The 16133-nt window shown below is 39.7% G+C and overlaps 3 protein-coding genes across 5 annotated transcripts in view; 1 reads left to right on the top strand and 2 right to left on the bottom strand.

The window, feature by feature from the left end:
- plekhm3 (pleckstrin homology domain containing, family M, member 3) overlaps positions 1-1446 on the bottom strand; it is a 35615-nt gene extending 34169 nt beyond the window's left edge. Inside the window, exon 1 of the mRNA XM_008327922.3 lies at positions 1377-1446. The gene's annotated coding sequence lies outside the window, so the exon portion shown is untranslated. The remainder of the gene's footprint in view (positions 1-1376) is intronic.
- A 3298-nt stretch (positions 1447-4744) lies between these two features.
- On the bottom strand, positions 4745-11058 carry LOC103391601 (lanC-like protein 3). 3 transcript variants are annotated; one of them, XM_008327921.3, is made up of 5 exons: positions 9456-11054; positions 8822-8945; positions 7277-7474; positions 6991-7198; positions 4745-6445 (listed from the first exon to the last, which is right to left on the bottom strand). In XM_008327921.3, exons 1-5 carry the CDS (start codon positions 9987-9989, stop codon positions 6286-6288), a joined length of 1224 nt encoding a protein of 407 aa, XP_008326143.1. In that variant the 5' UTR covers positions 9990-11054; the 3' UTR covers positions 4745-6285. The 3 variants fall into 3 exon arrangements, with proteins under 3 accessions (XP_008326143.1, XP_016895668.1, XP_024919779.1); XM_017040179.2 differs by having other exon boundaries at positions 6991-7474; positions 9456-11057; XM_025064011.1 differs by lacking the exon at positions 4745-6445 and having other exon boundaries at positions 6462-7474; positions 9456-11058.
- A 3085-nt stretch (positions 11059-14143) lies between these two features.
- On the top strand, positions 14144-16075 carry LOC103391609 (gastrin-releasing peptide receptor-like). The gene is made up of 3 exons (XM_008327929.3): positions 14144-14641; positions 15086-15425; positions 15721-16075. Exons 1-3 carry the CDS (start codon positions 14241-14243, stop codon positions 16030-16032), a joined length of 1053 nt encoding a protein of 350 aa, XP_008326151.1. The 5' UTR covers positions 14144-14240; the 3' UTR covers positions 16033-16075.
- The last annotated feature ends 58 nt before the right edge of the window (positions 16076-16133 follow it).

The following is a 16133-nucleotide window of genomic DNA, read 5'->3' as shown; positions in this document are numbered from 1 at the left end:
AATAAAAAACAAAAGATAGAAAATAAAGGCAGAGAGCAACAATGCTACAAACACAAAGTTTTCACAATCACTAATGTCACATCTTAAGGTTCATAAAACACAGGACATGATGGGACAGTTTACCATCACATCCTGTGTTCTATGAATCTTAAGATGTGAACACAAATATGTTTTGGCTCCTGTTTAACAGTATACAAAATACCTTTGTTTCATTATGCAATTCCATTAGGGTGGATGATGACTGGCCAAAATGTATTCTGCAATTATATTCAAATGGTGTGGCCACAAAGAGGGCTGATTGTCATCTTTTAGTTTGTTTCAGAACACATAAAAAGACTCTATAGGAGGTTTGGAAAAATTCGACCTGCCTATTTTTGAATGCAAAAGATTGTCACATCCAAAATTGATTTAATATAGTTTTTTTTTCTATTCATTCATTGCATTTTTAAACGTGAACTATCAACACTTAATAATAAATAATAATAATACATTTTATTTTATAGGCTCCTTTCTGTCACCCAAGGACACCTTACAGTGAATACAAAGATAACAACACAGCATTAAAAAACAACAAAAAAAATTAAGAAGTTAAAATACAGCAGTGAAATATCAGATGGAGAAGGCAATTTTAAACAGATGAGTTTTAAGTGCAGACTTGGATTGTGGGAATAAATTGATGTTCACATCTGACAAAAAAAATCCCTAGCAAGGTTTGTGCTATTTATTTTTCCGTTAAAACAAAAACAACATTAAAAAACAATGTTCCTTATAGTTACCAAACACTGGTCCCCCAAACCAGCGACTGGGCTAACATTCAAGGAGTGGAACGTTTAAGTATATACATTAATGGAAAAAAAGGCGTTTATTGGCTGTAGTTAATGCTCGGGATTTGTAAGACTCCAATAAGACAAATAAGTGAACAGCTGCCAATTCAGAGCCATAAGAAGCAAGAGAGTGAATGTGTACTACTGTAAATGTAAACACATTCACATTTCAGCAGTTGGCACCGACAGAGGTGAAGCCACGGTCAGCCTGCTGGTTAGCCATGATAACACACAATGTATGACAACCCACTGATAAACCCTGCATATCGAGACAAGAACACAGGGCGTTCAACAATTTCGAAATAGAAACATATATTCACACAGGGGACGAAACGGCCTACTTTTTATCTTTGGCTAATGTGATGTGAGCGAGTGCTATTGGGCTAAATGCTAACGCTAACATACATCTCCCTCTCCATCATTAAATTATTTAATTTAATCTCAAGAAAAAAGTTCAGTCGAAAAAAAAATCAATCAAACATTAATTTACACAGTTCAGTTTGTAAGTAAAATTGGTAATGAAATAGTGGTTAAATTTAAGTTGGGACTCACCTTACTGTGTTTACCATTATGTCATTTCAGTGTCCGTTAGCGAAAAGCCTTCCGCCAGAAACTGATATTCAGTGATAATGGTTCCGTGCCACGGTCACGTTTTACAGTTGTGTAATCTGTTAAGGCGTTTTATTACATTTAACATTAAAAATACATAATAAATGTGTTTTATTCTTTGTTTTGTTCATTAAAGACCAGCTTATTCAAACTATTTTACAAGATTTTCATTAACTTGAAGCTATTTTCAAGCAAACTTCTGGGGTATCCACAAACTGACTTAACTTATTTATATATAACTAGAAATACATTTCTTATATTGTGGTTTTGTATTGAGTTTGATCTATTTTATCTATCTTTTCTTCCTTAATAAAAACATATGAAAATTAAACAAATCTTGAAGAAGTGTTGACTGTAAGATAGGTAGAGAAATAGCTTTACTATTTTTATCAATATTTGTATTTGTCTTTAAATTTATATAAACAATTTTCTAGAAGCTTCTAATCCTTTCTTCAAACATTCTGTCTCACATTTGTGTGTATCTGTATTAAGGTCATTTTCCTACACAGCAGACATTTCCATTATTTCCATTATGATGAAATAGGATAAAATCCGAAAAGAAAATAGTCATGCGAGTGAAAAATATCATGAAGTGGCGTTTATATTAGGTCTGGCAAAGCAGGGTGGTGACTTCCATCTGTGCAGGCGAATCTGACCAAGATGAGGACCAGAGAGTGGAAGACAAAGCAAAGGTGGAGAGTATTTTCTCTAATGCACTGCTTGAAGCTGCCCCAGCCTCCGAAGTGTGAGCCTTAAAGAGGAAAAAAAAACATTTAAGAGGGACAAAGTAGCTCTACTTCAATCTGTGCAACAGCTAGACGGTCCACATCAAAATCTTTTTTTAAAAATGTTTGATTTAATGATGGATTATCTGCATTAGCTCAAATGCTCAACTGTTTTGATATATTTTTGATCTTTTAAGATTATCTAAATGTAAAATATGACAGAAACAGACTATGGAATAAGTGAGTCATGTCTGTCTATTGTACTAACATTTGTGGAAATTATTTGTAGTCAACAGGTTACAAAGACAATTTCAATTCTTTATTGTGACATTGTAAGAAAATATAATATGTGGATGTGAAAAAAAGAAGTTTCCAAAATATTATACTAAAACAGCAGTGAAACAACTTACAGCCATGTATACAAACTAAATCCAAACTTCAGAGACTTGTTGAAGATTCTATATACATTTTCTTGACTTCACCTTAAACAAACATGTCTTCCATTACTTGAACATTAAACTGGATTTAGACATGACTGTGATTTGACTTGGAATTGATTCAGATCAATTTTCTGTGACTAAAACTATATCAAAAATAAATAAACAGCAACAACAAAACAGGAGAATTATGTCACCCCGTAGTCCTCATTATGTTCTAGTTCCTACAGTACTTATGTGGGATGATAGTTCTACATGTCAATAAACCAAAAATTTCACAGATGATTTGCTCTAGTTCTAATACAATTTCTTCATGGTCATGTAATTTGCTGTTTTTATAAACACTTTGGATTGGGGTTAAGAATGTTTTGGGCTTATATACACACATGTTCTTATGACTGACTCACTGCATTCGCTGCATAGTGGCTGCATCTGCACTCTGGGAACCCTTTTAAATTTAAGTGCTTCTGCTCAGATATGAGGATTGGTCCAAAAAAAAAACAACAACATACACTTGAAGAATAAAAGACCATCTCTGTCCATGAAGCTCTGTCATTTTATATCCAACAGATATCTCATAGCTTCCGTCTCTTGACTCATGCACTCACAGCTCTCTGTGTCCTGTCAGTCTGAACTATTTCCTGCTTTATTTTGATCATACCATCTTGTGGTGATGACTAAATTATGATTAGATTTAAGGGTGCGGCGCTTTCATCTGTCTAGTGTGTTGTTTAATACGACTCCCTCTAACCCTTCTTCAACCGCTACCTCGACCCCAGCCCCCTCCACACAAACACACATACAACACAATGGTTGTCTACCTCCACTCACTCTCCTGCTATTGAAGAACAGAGTGGTTGTGTTGTCCCCATGGAAACACCACACGTGGATGTGAGTTTGCGTTCATGCGTACCTGGTAAATGTTTCTCTCTCTCTCTCTCTCTGATATTAACTTGGATATACGCACAAAAACATCCTCCTCTAATTCAACCTATGGTGCTGTGTGAACCCTTGGGATTAGATAGCTGAACACGAAATGATACTCAGAGCTGTAGTCTGAGAGTATTGTAGGAAAAAGTATTTTCCAAAACGTATTGACAAACAAATGTACAAATAAGTGCAGTGTCAATGTTTCTCAAATGATTTGGTCTCACAGAAGAGCTTCGATAACATTTGCTACAGAAATGAGGCACAGTTTTCACACATAACTTAACAGCCTTGTGTGGAGATCTTTTCTACTGAGCTGTCAATTCAACACAAAGTAAAAGCATTGGTATATCGTATCGTACTGTCTTTGTTAATGAGGGGGAGAGTTCTGAAATAGCATTGTTGAATTTTTTTTCTTTGCTCTTTGCAAAAACCGTCTATGTTGCAAAAAATACTCAGGTGTTCTGCTTATATGTTTTAATGGGGAAATTGGATTTTTCATTTTAAAACTTAATTGATGCTAATTGACATACAGCAATTACAGATGTATTTGCATTAGTGAGAATATGCCCCCCATCTCCCGTTTCCCTCTCTCTCTCTCTCTCTCTTTCCCAAGTGCCAAGAGGTACCACGCTTCCTATTCACACCTAATGATTTCAGCCTCTTACAGGCAGTCATTTTTCCTCGCAGACCAAATCCAATTATTGGGGACAATAGAGTCCAACTCCAGGCTCAGACCCATCAGCTCCTCTGTGGTCCAAGACTCTTGGTTGAGAGCCTCCCAGGTTTCCAAAAGACACAGGAGAAAAATACACACCAGATCAACAGAAATATAATTATAACGTTGAAGAAAAAGATTTTTGAGTGAATATGAGTGAACAAAAAATACAAACAAATTCAGTTCAACAATACAGATACACAATACTGTTGGTTCCATGTTAGTTTGTCTTGTTCAAATTAATATTTCCGATTACCTAACTTGTCTATTCAAGCAACACTACCATCTAGTGGCAGATAAACGGAAGTGCCAAGAGAGAATCGAGAACGTTCCATCCGAAATTTTAAAAACTTCTTTAGATTCCAATCTTTAGTGTGGCCTTAACAATTAATACTGTATTGAAACACATTATCATATTAATGTAGGAATGAGAAATTTAGAGTTAAATGGCCATTATATGAATGCAATGCATAAAAAAGACAAAGACTTTATTATTAACTATAATCCTTTTGATTTTATTTTTAACAGCTCAACTGCCAATGCAAAAAAACAGCACAAAGACACAGACGGTGTACAAATGTTCCACAACAGGCACAGTTAGCACTGGAAAACTGCTTTGGTTTGCTGTTTTTATTTTTTCACAAGCTATTTAACAAGTGATGCTACATGTCATTACTCTGACCAAAGCATTTTCAGTTTCCATTGTTGTTCCTTATGCTCTGACACATGGTCATGTCACAGACCTGGAAATTTGTTAAGGCCTCATTCATGTAAAGAGATTCTCTGTTGACTGTAATTAGTACAACATAACTCTCAAATACAATGTAAAAAGATTTACCCTTTTCTTTTTAATCTCCACCACAAACTTATACCGTTGGACATATTTATTCTTTACTGTCACAACTAATACTTCAAACATAACTGTTGTACAGAATCTAACACATGGCTAAACACCAAATACACGAAGACACAGCTACAACCTTACTTTCAAACAGGTGAACCATAAAAAACTGCACATAAAGACCATCATTATCAGGACAATAGACTAATATTGAACTCCTTCAGTTCTACTTGCTGTACCTTTTTTAACGTAGTCAGTTTTAAAGCCTCTCTTCTACATCTATCCCTAAAGGTTAAGACAAGTTGAGATTTTATTTACCCTAAAGACAAAGTCAAAGGTCGGCGATATGTGATGCTGAGCTGGTGAAGTGGTAGAAAATTTAAAGGCATTATGTGGCACTTGTTCTTCCTATGATTCTGATGTATTTGCCATGTTGTAAGCTAACAATGCTATTTGTTTTACAGACCTGAGAGCAGCATCTTTCTGGCAAAAAATTGCTAAATATGCTTCCTGTGTTCACTAGAAAAGCAGGTACGAAGAACCTCGTTCAAATAGTGCAGACTCTTTCAAGGATTGAAAGCACAGCTCAACTTTCTCAAGTTTTTCCTTAGCTAATGACATTGTGTATATATACAAAATCTTTATTATTTTAAATAGACCAGGTCAAGCTAAGCTGTGTGGACACGATACAATTAAAGCCGCAATATTGTATGTGTGTTTCCCTATTTTTGATAGCATCAACCTCATTTCCTAAATTTATCTGAAATTGTCAAAAACCTTTTTTGATATGCACATTTGTGGATATAGACGGGAGTTCACAGTGGTTTGCAGTACATGTATGTAATGCAGACGGAAACTATTAACGATACTACTAATCACAGAGGCTGGGTCAGGGCACACAGAGAGCTTTTTTTTACTCATACTCACCGTACTTTTTTATGCCCTCCATCTTAATGTTGTGGGAATGTGGAAGTTTGAAAACCTTGACTGACAAAGTTTGGAAGCTGAACATTTACGTTTAGTACAGACACAAAACAAGACCATTCTACTACTGCATTAGGACTGTAACAAATAGAATCTATTCCCTCCACTCTCACTCTAATCACAGCGTCTATTCTGAATCTAAAAAGCTCTACCATGTCACCCTCTAACAGGACTTCAGAACAGGATGAAATGACATCTCTTATCGTCAGCATGTTCCCATTCACACAAAGACACTGAAGAGAGGGAACTCTGACTGTTCTGGCTGAAGAAGGTCGACGAAGAAACAAACCGTCCCCGACAGGCCTTCAAACAGACTGTAGACACTTGTCAGTGATCGAGAGCCGGTCTTAAATTCCTCTGTAAAGAGAAACTCGGCGAATCTGTGAGTGAGTGAAAGAAAGAGCAGGAGAAAATAGTTGTAGAAATCAGGAAGAGTCAGGAGATAAAATAAAGAGTACTGTATTTGATAGGTTGATCAAAATAAAGTGTATCTAATTTAACTTTATTTTGATGCCACATCTATTTACTGCTCCAATCAGGTGTTGCCACAATAGATTATCTTTTCCCATCCTCTTAGATCCCTCCAGCACCACCACCATGTACTTTGTTGCCACTTCAGACTCCCTAATTTTTTTAAGAGTCAGTACTTTAAAAAAGATCATATAAAAGGATACCAAGACACTAAGAAAGACACAAGAAACTGTAGGAGAACGTCAGAAGTGGCAGAGAAGAACATGAGGGTGGTGCAGGCCCCTGGCCAGGAGTCTTCATGTGAGAGTTAATATAGATATTAATTATTAATTACAGGCTGAAATAAAAAATTCTGACATTATTATGGCTAAAAGTTTTGCTACATTTTCTCCAAACCTTAATTTTTTGAATACAGCTTTTAAGTAAATGATGTACTAAAGAAAGGATTTCTTGCCTTTGTGCACGGTAGATGTATTTTGAGTTCCCGGTGAGTCGATAAAGCAAGAGGAAAACATAAGCACTGCCTGCAACTCCATGACAAATCCCCGGTCCTTTCTTCAGCAAACCTTTCTGCCACACCAGCTCCCCACTGCGGATACACGTGTCCAGATACTGAGGCTTTTTATTGATCAGGTAGGCCTTCGCAAAAAGATACGCCACTCCTGCAAGACAAGATGAAGAAGCTGCATGAAAACAATAAAGAGGTGCGGTAGAAAACGCTAAAGACTGGCCATAAATACCAGGCGCTCCGTGGCACCAGTGCACCAGCTCATTCTCCCTCTCGATGATGGCGCCTAGCTCTGCGGGCCAATTACAGTTCTGCTCCTGATTCATGAGGAAATCAACACTCTGCCACACCAGGTCCTTTTCTGCTCCACTGAGCATGTCCTGGTAACTCAGGAGCATCTGCAGCACCGATGAAAGGCCGTGGGCTGCACCTAACAGAAGGTGGGCAGTGGGGTGTCATTACAGTCCAAGCCAACAATCCAGACATGCAGTGAAGGAACATGCCAGGTAGATACTGTAGAGATACACAACCCAGAGCAAGCAGGCATACACACCCAGAAGACTGCCTATCTCTAGTCTTATACTGGACACATACATGAAAGGTTTGTTTAGAGGTCCGTTTTTTTAAAACCTCATACTAATGATGCTCCTGTCAAGTCACATAACAGCGTCACTAATATCCCACTATAAAGACCCTTAACTTTGTGAAACTTTCTGTGGAGATACCATTTAGTACAAGGTCGTACGTGATGAACTAGAAAAATAATCAGCTTAAGCCCCACATAGTAAAAATGGTATCTTGGCCCAATTACATTGATGAAGATGAAGTTTTTGTGGCCTACATGTGGTTTCTGGGTATCCAGAATGTTGATAGAGAAACAAAAAATACACACAGTACTTGAAATGGTTTTCACCATTTAACAATTCCAGCTAAATCAAGAAAATCAAGAAAAAATATTTACTAGTCAGGGCATTTCTAATGTCAATCTCTCCTTTTTATATATGCAATGACTTCAGGATATATTTGAATATAAATATTGTATTCATTTAAATGTGATTTATTAGGTTTAGAAGAGTTTCTGTATTACCATATAATTCAGTTAAATTAGAGAAAGATTTTTATTTTTGAATAACTGACATCCTGAATGGTAACCATGTAAACTTCGAGGCTGCAGAAAGGTCAAATACTATGAAGGATTGTTGGGATACCATAAGGACTGTAAGGTGGACACGTGAAAAGAAAACACAGCTCTCACAGTTGGTGTCTGTGAATCCCCGTAGATCTGACATTTGCTGATATTAAAGTCAGGAGCTCCTCAGAGGGCATGTCCTCACCACAGGCAGATTGTGTTACATGCAGCAGAGTCAACCAGGTCTGTTCATTTCTACATCCACTATCCATTAACTCTAATCTCTAAAATGTCTGCGATCGTTTCTATTCCTCGTCATCCTCAATCCATGCACATGCAACCAGCATGTCTCTGCTTACAATGAACTCAGTGCTGCTCTGAAAGTTACTGAGGATCCCCGGTCCTCGCGGTTCCCTTCGTCTGATGCAGTCAAGGAAAAGAAGGTTAGATTTACACATGCCAGCACATCAGTCCATATGAACACTGTTCGTTTTTTATTTGTTTTTGTAGTCTCACCATGGAACTGTCCAAGAGTTTACAGCTGCGTAACTGAACAAAATCTACTCTCAAAGTTAAACAGACTTAAACCAAGTCAACACCAAAGCAAAGAGTCACAGCTTGTGTTTTAGGTGATCAGAGTTTCCTTACCAAGATACTCTGTTCCGTAGTACGAGTACATGAGTGGGAAAGGTTTCCTCTTCCTCCGTGCATACTGTTTACCTGAATCAATGATGGCCTGGCAGATGGATTTAATTTGGTCCTTGCTGAGAATCTACAAAATAAAGAGCAGAATACTGTAGTTAGAAGCAAGCGGAAAATACAGTCGCTAGGGAGACTAAAGAATGTCATGTGCAGAGGACATATTAGTGGAGTCTGCATTTGTCTGTGCTGACTATTGACTATTACTCTATACTATGGACATACAGTATCTGCCTATGGTGCAGGCAGTGGTTAGAGAGTGAATCCACGAACAGAACAACAGATGTGATATGGTTTCTAATGTCAGTAGTTGTTTTCTTTTATTGAAATAACTGATCTCAATCACAAGTCCCAGGTCTTCTTCTTCTCGGACCTGGAACACTGCCTAAGAACCAGATGGTTCATTGGGACATTTTCTAAATACATTTTTAAAAAGCACTGTGATAATACGTTCAAGGGTATGTTAATATTTTTCCATTTCAAAGGCACGTTTTCGTCACATTTCCAGTGATTTCTGATACTGATTAGAGCACAAAAAACCAGATCCATTCATTGAATACACGTGCTTATTTCGGGAGCTCACCTCAATGCCTAGTTTCTGTCTGAGGACCAGGGCGGCACACAGGTACCCAGCCCGCCCCACAAACAGCTCATCAGAGCCGCACTCCAGGAAATTGATGGGCGCACAAACCTCCCACAGGTTACGGAATTTGGTGAGCGGCTTGACGAAGTCAGCCAACCCCAGGGACTTGTAGATCATCGCGGCCACGGCGTAGACGCCCGCCCCGCCCAGCAAGAAGGCAGCACGCATGTTCATATCCGGCTCTGCATCCACGTATCTGACCGACACGTCGATGATCTGCTTGGCCGTTTTCAAGTACGCGTCCCGCTGCTCGGAGAACAGAGGACACTCGCTGACGTGATACAGCATGTACGCCACCCCGGCCGGTCCATCGTACAGACCTCCGTCACAGTCGCTGCTGTTGATGGGAACCTTCTTCAGGACCTTGTCCACGGTGGCCAACACCGTTGGCACGATGACCTCGACGCTCTGGCCCGGCAGCAGCGCACCTTTGTAGTCGGAGAAGCGGTTTGCGAAGCAGCGGTTGTTTTCCATCACCGTTCCAAAGGATACAAGAAGCTGCTGAAGGTGCACCAACTACCAGCATCAGCACCAGCACCAGCACCACGCCAATGACGCAGATTTTTGTTTGCCTGCGCAAGTCAAGGTATCCAAGGATGGGAACTGACATCCAATCCCATCAGCTGTGAGCTGATTGGACGTCAAGAGCGATGGCTGGACCGCATATTGGCTGAGGGAAACCTGCTGCCTCTCAGCCCACATCCATGCACCATTCATAGTTTTGTGGCTGTGGTCAAGGATCAAAGTTCTAAGGTTCAATTGTGGGCCAGACAAACATCTCAGCCAAGGATTCGACCCAGATATTGGGACAGACAAAGTGTCCCAGACTGTTCTAGAAACCTCTCAGCTTAAACCATGAAGTAAAGTTAACAGACCCAGATCTTCACTTCACATTTCTGGTCCTCAGCAGAATCTCTTTGTACCAGTGATGCCCATATCACTTTACCCACATACAGTGATGATGTTGGAGTCTTTAGTGGTGCATGTCTGATGTTCATATATACAGTATAAGTACTCATCCTTCCAATACGTCCAGGCTTTTTAGTCCTGTGTCGTTAATAATCTGCTATCTAAGTTGTAGCCTCGTTAGCCATCTTGGCTAAGTGTAGCCCCTGAGGAGGTTATTTTGTTATATATATATATATGTTGTGTAATAAATCGATTCATTAAGTAAAGGCTCGACATCAGGTTGTTTCATCACAAGAAACGTTTAGTCACTCTAACTCTATCGAATTGTAGTTCTTCATTTGTACCGCCAGATGACGCAGGAACCCTTCACTTCGACGAGCGGCTGTCCGAGGTGCTGGATAAATTGAATGGGAAAGGACATTTAAACACGTTTAAGTTTAAAAAAAGAAAAAAAAGAAAAACCTTTATATAATAAATAATTTAATTCAGCTTTATGTTTTATTTTCCTAAGCTATTACCATAGTTTATTTTAGTCATATTTCAAAATGATATACAAAAATACAAATTCATATTTCTATCCCAAGGACTAGTACTTTGACCTTGTACAAGTATTACTAACATGCAGACACATAGAATGCAAAAAAATCACCACTCACCACCACCTCAAACCGAGACAAAGGTATAACACAGGAGGATTCTTAATATCTTCCCCAAACCTGGTGTATTTAGAATGAATCTCTTAAAGGGATGTCGATTACTGACATCCTGATACAACAGTCGAGGGGTTAAGCAATGGCCTATTCTCGAGAATTTACATCAGACATTAGTCAACCTGACTCACCTCTGGTTTTCCTGCCTTTCCTGCCTATTTCCATAGTTTATTTATTTATTTATTTCAAAAATATACACAAAAATACAAATTCATATTTCTACTCCAAGGACTGGTACTTTGACCTTGTACAAGTATTACTAAAATGCACACACATAGAATGCATAAAAATTCATTTACATCATTAACTTATCTAGCAATGGCCTATTCTTGAGAATTTGCATCAGACATTAGTCAACCTGACTCACCTCTGGTTTTCCTGCAATGAAACAGAGTTTCATGGCAATCAAAGTAAATAATCCAAGATCAAATAACACTTGACCCATTTCTCCGTGGTATCCACTTTTCCACCACTGGCTGTTACTGTGTGTGTGTGTGATTGCTGAGAAGTTTCCATAAGTAGCCACTTTTGATTGGCCTTTTCTGAACTATGATAATGTGAATGAAAGGAAATAAATCATCTTTTCAAAGCCAGGAAATTACATTGGCCACAACAATTTCTTGCTATGTGGGGGTTGGCGACAGCTGCAGAATAAGGCCGAGAGAGAATGATAAACACCGCACAAAATGACATCCTGGATCAAATATCTCCAGGTACCCCTACCCCACCTAACAGAATCAACCCCACAACCAACCACGTAACATCCAGTTCCTATTATCCTTTTGCACATAATAAATACATTTCCATTCAGTGTAAACACAAATAAAACATTTTCATACACAATATGAAGTCAATGAAGACTATTTTCGACTTCTCCTTTGGTCTCCTGCCTTTGTGTCCACCAGGTATTTGAGTCTGGTCCCTGTCCCAGGGAAAGCTTGTCACAGCTTCTTTTTTCTATATCATGAACAATCTTCAGGTTTGATGACATCATCACTGATGTCCACAGTGGTCTCTGAGTGTTGTGGCGTTTCACTGGATCATATTATTCCAGGCACTCCAGCTGCTGATTATCTGACCCTAAATTGTGTTGAAGTGCCATTAGCTCCTAGCCGGCTCTGTTTTCCTCCTGGGCCTTATTGAGCTGCTTCCATGACGGATCTTCTCTTTCCCCATCAAACTGATGCTTTGTGCAATTTTGAGACATCTCAGAGAAATTGCCCCCACTATACATTTGTATCTGCATAGAAATGCAATGTGGGTTCTGAGATAAAACCTCCATACTTGGCTTGTGTTTCTCACAGACTTTCTCCACGTGGTGAACTCCAAGGTTACAAAGACCTAACTTTCTCCTTCTATATTTGAAGAATTAAGATCCAAGAGCATTCAGAGATAAGTCATCAAAACCAGACTGAACTTAATGAAAAATCCATCTGTTATTACAGAGGAGTTCAGGTCCGTTGATTAGAGTTGACGTGCCATTTCAAAGACGATCCCTGTCTGTAGTTAATCCAAAGTCCAGACTTGTGAATCAAAATTTAAATGCAAAGAGATAAATAATGGGACAAATGTCATGTAGATATGGGTGCGGGAACAAATGTCGTCCTTTTAGAAGAGAACTAATTGCAAGTTCTGCCCATTAAAGGTCAACAGTTTTCATCAAAGACAAAAAGGTAACAGAATTAAAGCCTTTTGGAAATGGAGACCGTGTGAGGATAATAGAGGGCACACACAGCCCTGGGAATTTATAATTTTGTCCATCTTCTGATGGTCACCTTCATTTTTCTCAAATTTGAAGTTTACTTTCATGTCACATTTGTGCTCATTCTAATGATAGGAAACAAATTAACACACAGTGTGCTCGGCGGCGGGAAACAACATTTAACGTTTCCCTTTTGAAGCTTTTGAGCCAAGTTGGAGAAAAGTTCTCAGATCTAAGAAACGCTGAAATATTTTGAGTCATGTTCCAAGAAGCACATTTCATCTTCCTTATCTACGGCCTAGATACAAGGAGAAAGAAATCAATTTGCATTTATATGAGGAGCATGATTAGGAGCCCAGTTGGAGCCATCTGACACGCAAGAAAAAACATTTCTTTGAACGATACAGCACTACCCCACTCATACAGACCAACAAAAATGAGTCGTTTTGGGGAATTTGTTTTCCACACTGATACCAGCCAGTCCCATGCCTCAGCCTTACTATTTCTGCTCTATCCTATCCTGAGTAACCTGCCCATAAACAAACCTCTCCCCTGTCAGCTGGAAGAAGCCATGAAGAGAAAGGTAAACCTACGTAAAGTGACTCAAAGTGTGGTCATGGGGAGGAACTGTGTTAAGTCAGTCCAGCCTAACCAAACGGTGGTTCGGGGGCCACAAACATGCCGTCCAACTGAACTAAGTTTGTTAGAAATCAGAATTTCTTCAGATGACAGTCCTAGAATGCAACACTCTCTGTAGCCAGGCAACATGCACATTGCCTGGCATCTTGTTTGTTGTTAGAAATGTTAGTATTTCACTTTTCAACAACATGTCCCGCTCTCAGCAAAATGACAAACTCCTTACTGAAAATCATCGATGATCGCATGTCGCTACCTATTTGCTACCTATTTGTTAGCCACCAAAAATGTTTAGCTGAAATAAATGTATTCGTCTGGTTGTCGTTTCCTTCTCTGGGAGCCATAAATCCTGGCTGCGCCTCTGCTGCCATCTAATATCTATTTTCAGAAGTGTGTGTGGAGTTTAAACATGAAAAGCAAAGTTTAACCTTTAATTCCACACTGAAGAAGCATACCAAAAGAAAAAAGAAAAAAGAAAGTATAAATGTAATAAATTTAAACACTAAAGGTCATCGTGGCGGCAGGAGCTGCTGCTCTTCTCTCCACTAGAGAATATGTGTTAGACCTAAAAGAAAATAGACAAGAGACCGATTGATCGCAAATCAGAAACATTTTCCAGACATTTTTCTTCTATTCTTTTTTTTTTTTTTTGCCGTGCGTAAAATGACGCGGGCACCGAGAGCGCATGTGGTTATAAAGACAGGTAATCCAACCAGCAGGACGACCAGACTCTGCTCCGTCCTGCGTCTTCTGTCTGTCTCTGCTGTCATGTCACTGGAGGATACGTTTGCTTCGGACACCGGGAGTTTGTCGGTTCTGAACGGTACCAGACCAGAACAGCAGCTCCATCCCAACTTCACCATCTGGATCCCTGGCATCGTCATCGCTGCCGTTTACAGCATCATCATCGTCATCGGTCTGATAGGGAACGTGACTCTGATGAAGACCTGCTTGTTGGTGAAGTCCATGCGGACGGTTCCCAACGTGTTCCTGTCCAGCCTGGCTCTGGGAGACCTGCTGCTGCTGATCACCTGCGCCCCGGTGGACGCCAGTCGGTACCTGGTGGATCGGTGGCTGTTCGGCCGGGTGGGCTGCAAAATGATCCCGTTTATCCAGCTGACCTCAGTGGGAGTGTCTGTGTTCACCCTGACTGGCCTGTCTGCTGACCGGTACACCTGACCGGCGCCACTGCACACATGGATGTATAAATATAGACTTGACTATAGACTTGACTTAGTCACTGATTTTGAAGACGATGGAATTATAGCTTTCACTTTATTTATTTTTATTTGAAGCTAAACCTAAGGTGTTTTCTACAAAGTATAAGTAACAAATATTAGAAATCAGTCTATTTAATTCTTTAGTAGTAGTATAGTAATTTGTACTGATTTGTAATGCAATATATTGTATGTTACAGACTGTTCTGCTGTGTTTTGACACAATGTCATTGACATATTACTAAATTACTATATAATATAATATAATGCAATTATATTATACTGCATCATCAATAAAGTGTCACCTGTAGTTTTTTTTTTTAAAAAAGGTCCTTCTTAGTGACACAAACACCAAATTTCTCATTGACTGCTTTCGTGTTTCGTCTCTTCTTCCAGGTACAAAGCCATCGTCAAACCACTGGACATCCACAGGTCCAGTGTCTGTGTACGAGTGACAACCATCTGGCTGCTGTCGCTCACCCTGGCCATTCCTGAAGCCATCTTCTCTGACCTCCATACTTTCACCACCAGCCACACTAACGAGACATTCGTGACCTGTGCACCCTACCCACACAAGGGGGCGCTGCACCCGAAAATCCACTCCATGGCCTTCTTCCTTGTCTTCTACGTAGTCCCTCTCTTCGTCATATCTGTCTACTACTGCTTCATCGCTCGTAGTCTGGTCAGAAGCTCGGTGGACATGCCTGCTGAGGGACACCCTCACATCCAGAAGCAGGTGTGTGTGTGTGTGTGTGTGTGGGGGGGGGGGTAATCTGGTGTTTTACCATGAATTCAGTTGAATTTATTCTGTGGTCGACTGTGAATCTGTGAAGAGATGTATTGGATCTACGGATGATGAATAGATGGATGATGGATGGATATGTAAATGAACAAGGTCGTACTGTCCTTTATTCTGAACTCCCTAGAAAGAGGAGAAGATGAATAAATACACACTTCTTTTCATAATTTCAAGAATCAATATCGCCCAGACTCTTGTAAAAAATGCTAGTTTGTTGTATTTTCCTTCTCAGATCAAGTCCAGAAAACGCCTGGCCAAAACCGTGCTGGTCTTTGTCGGCTTGTTTGCCGTCTGCTGGCTGCCCAGTCATGTGATCTACCTGTACCGTTCCTTCCACTATGAACACGTAGACACGTCGCTGGGCCACTTCATTGCCAGTGTGTGTGCTCGCATCCTGGCCTTTGCGAACTCGTGCGTAAACCCGTTTGCTCTTTACATGATGAGCAAAAGTTTCAGCAAACACTTCCACCAGCAGCTGTGCTGCACGTCGCCCAGACGGATGAGGAGCCAGAACAGCGTGAGCACGAACGTAACAACTGTCTGATGTAACTCACAGGTCTGATTACTCTGAGGTTCTTGTTTCTCATTCTTCTTCTTGTGAATTTCAGAGACAGAATCTGTTTAAGCTTCTAATTTATTAATTCC

Source organism: Cynoglossus semilaevis, chromosome 16 (genome assembly GCF_000523025.1).
Source record: "Cynoglossus semilaevis isolate Cse_v1.0 chromosome 16, Cse_v1.0, whole genome shotgun sequence".
In the NCBI taxonomy this organism is placed as follows: domain Eukaryota; kingdom Metazoa; phylum Chordata; class Actinopteri; order Pleuronectiformes; family Cynoglossidae; genus Cynoglossus; species Cynoglossus semilaevis.
Note: the sequence above shows the minus strand (reverse complement) of the source record. Positions and strands in the feature narration are given on the sequence as shown.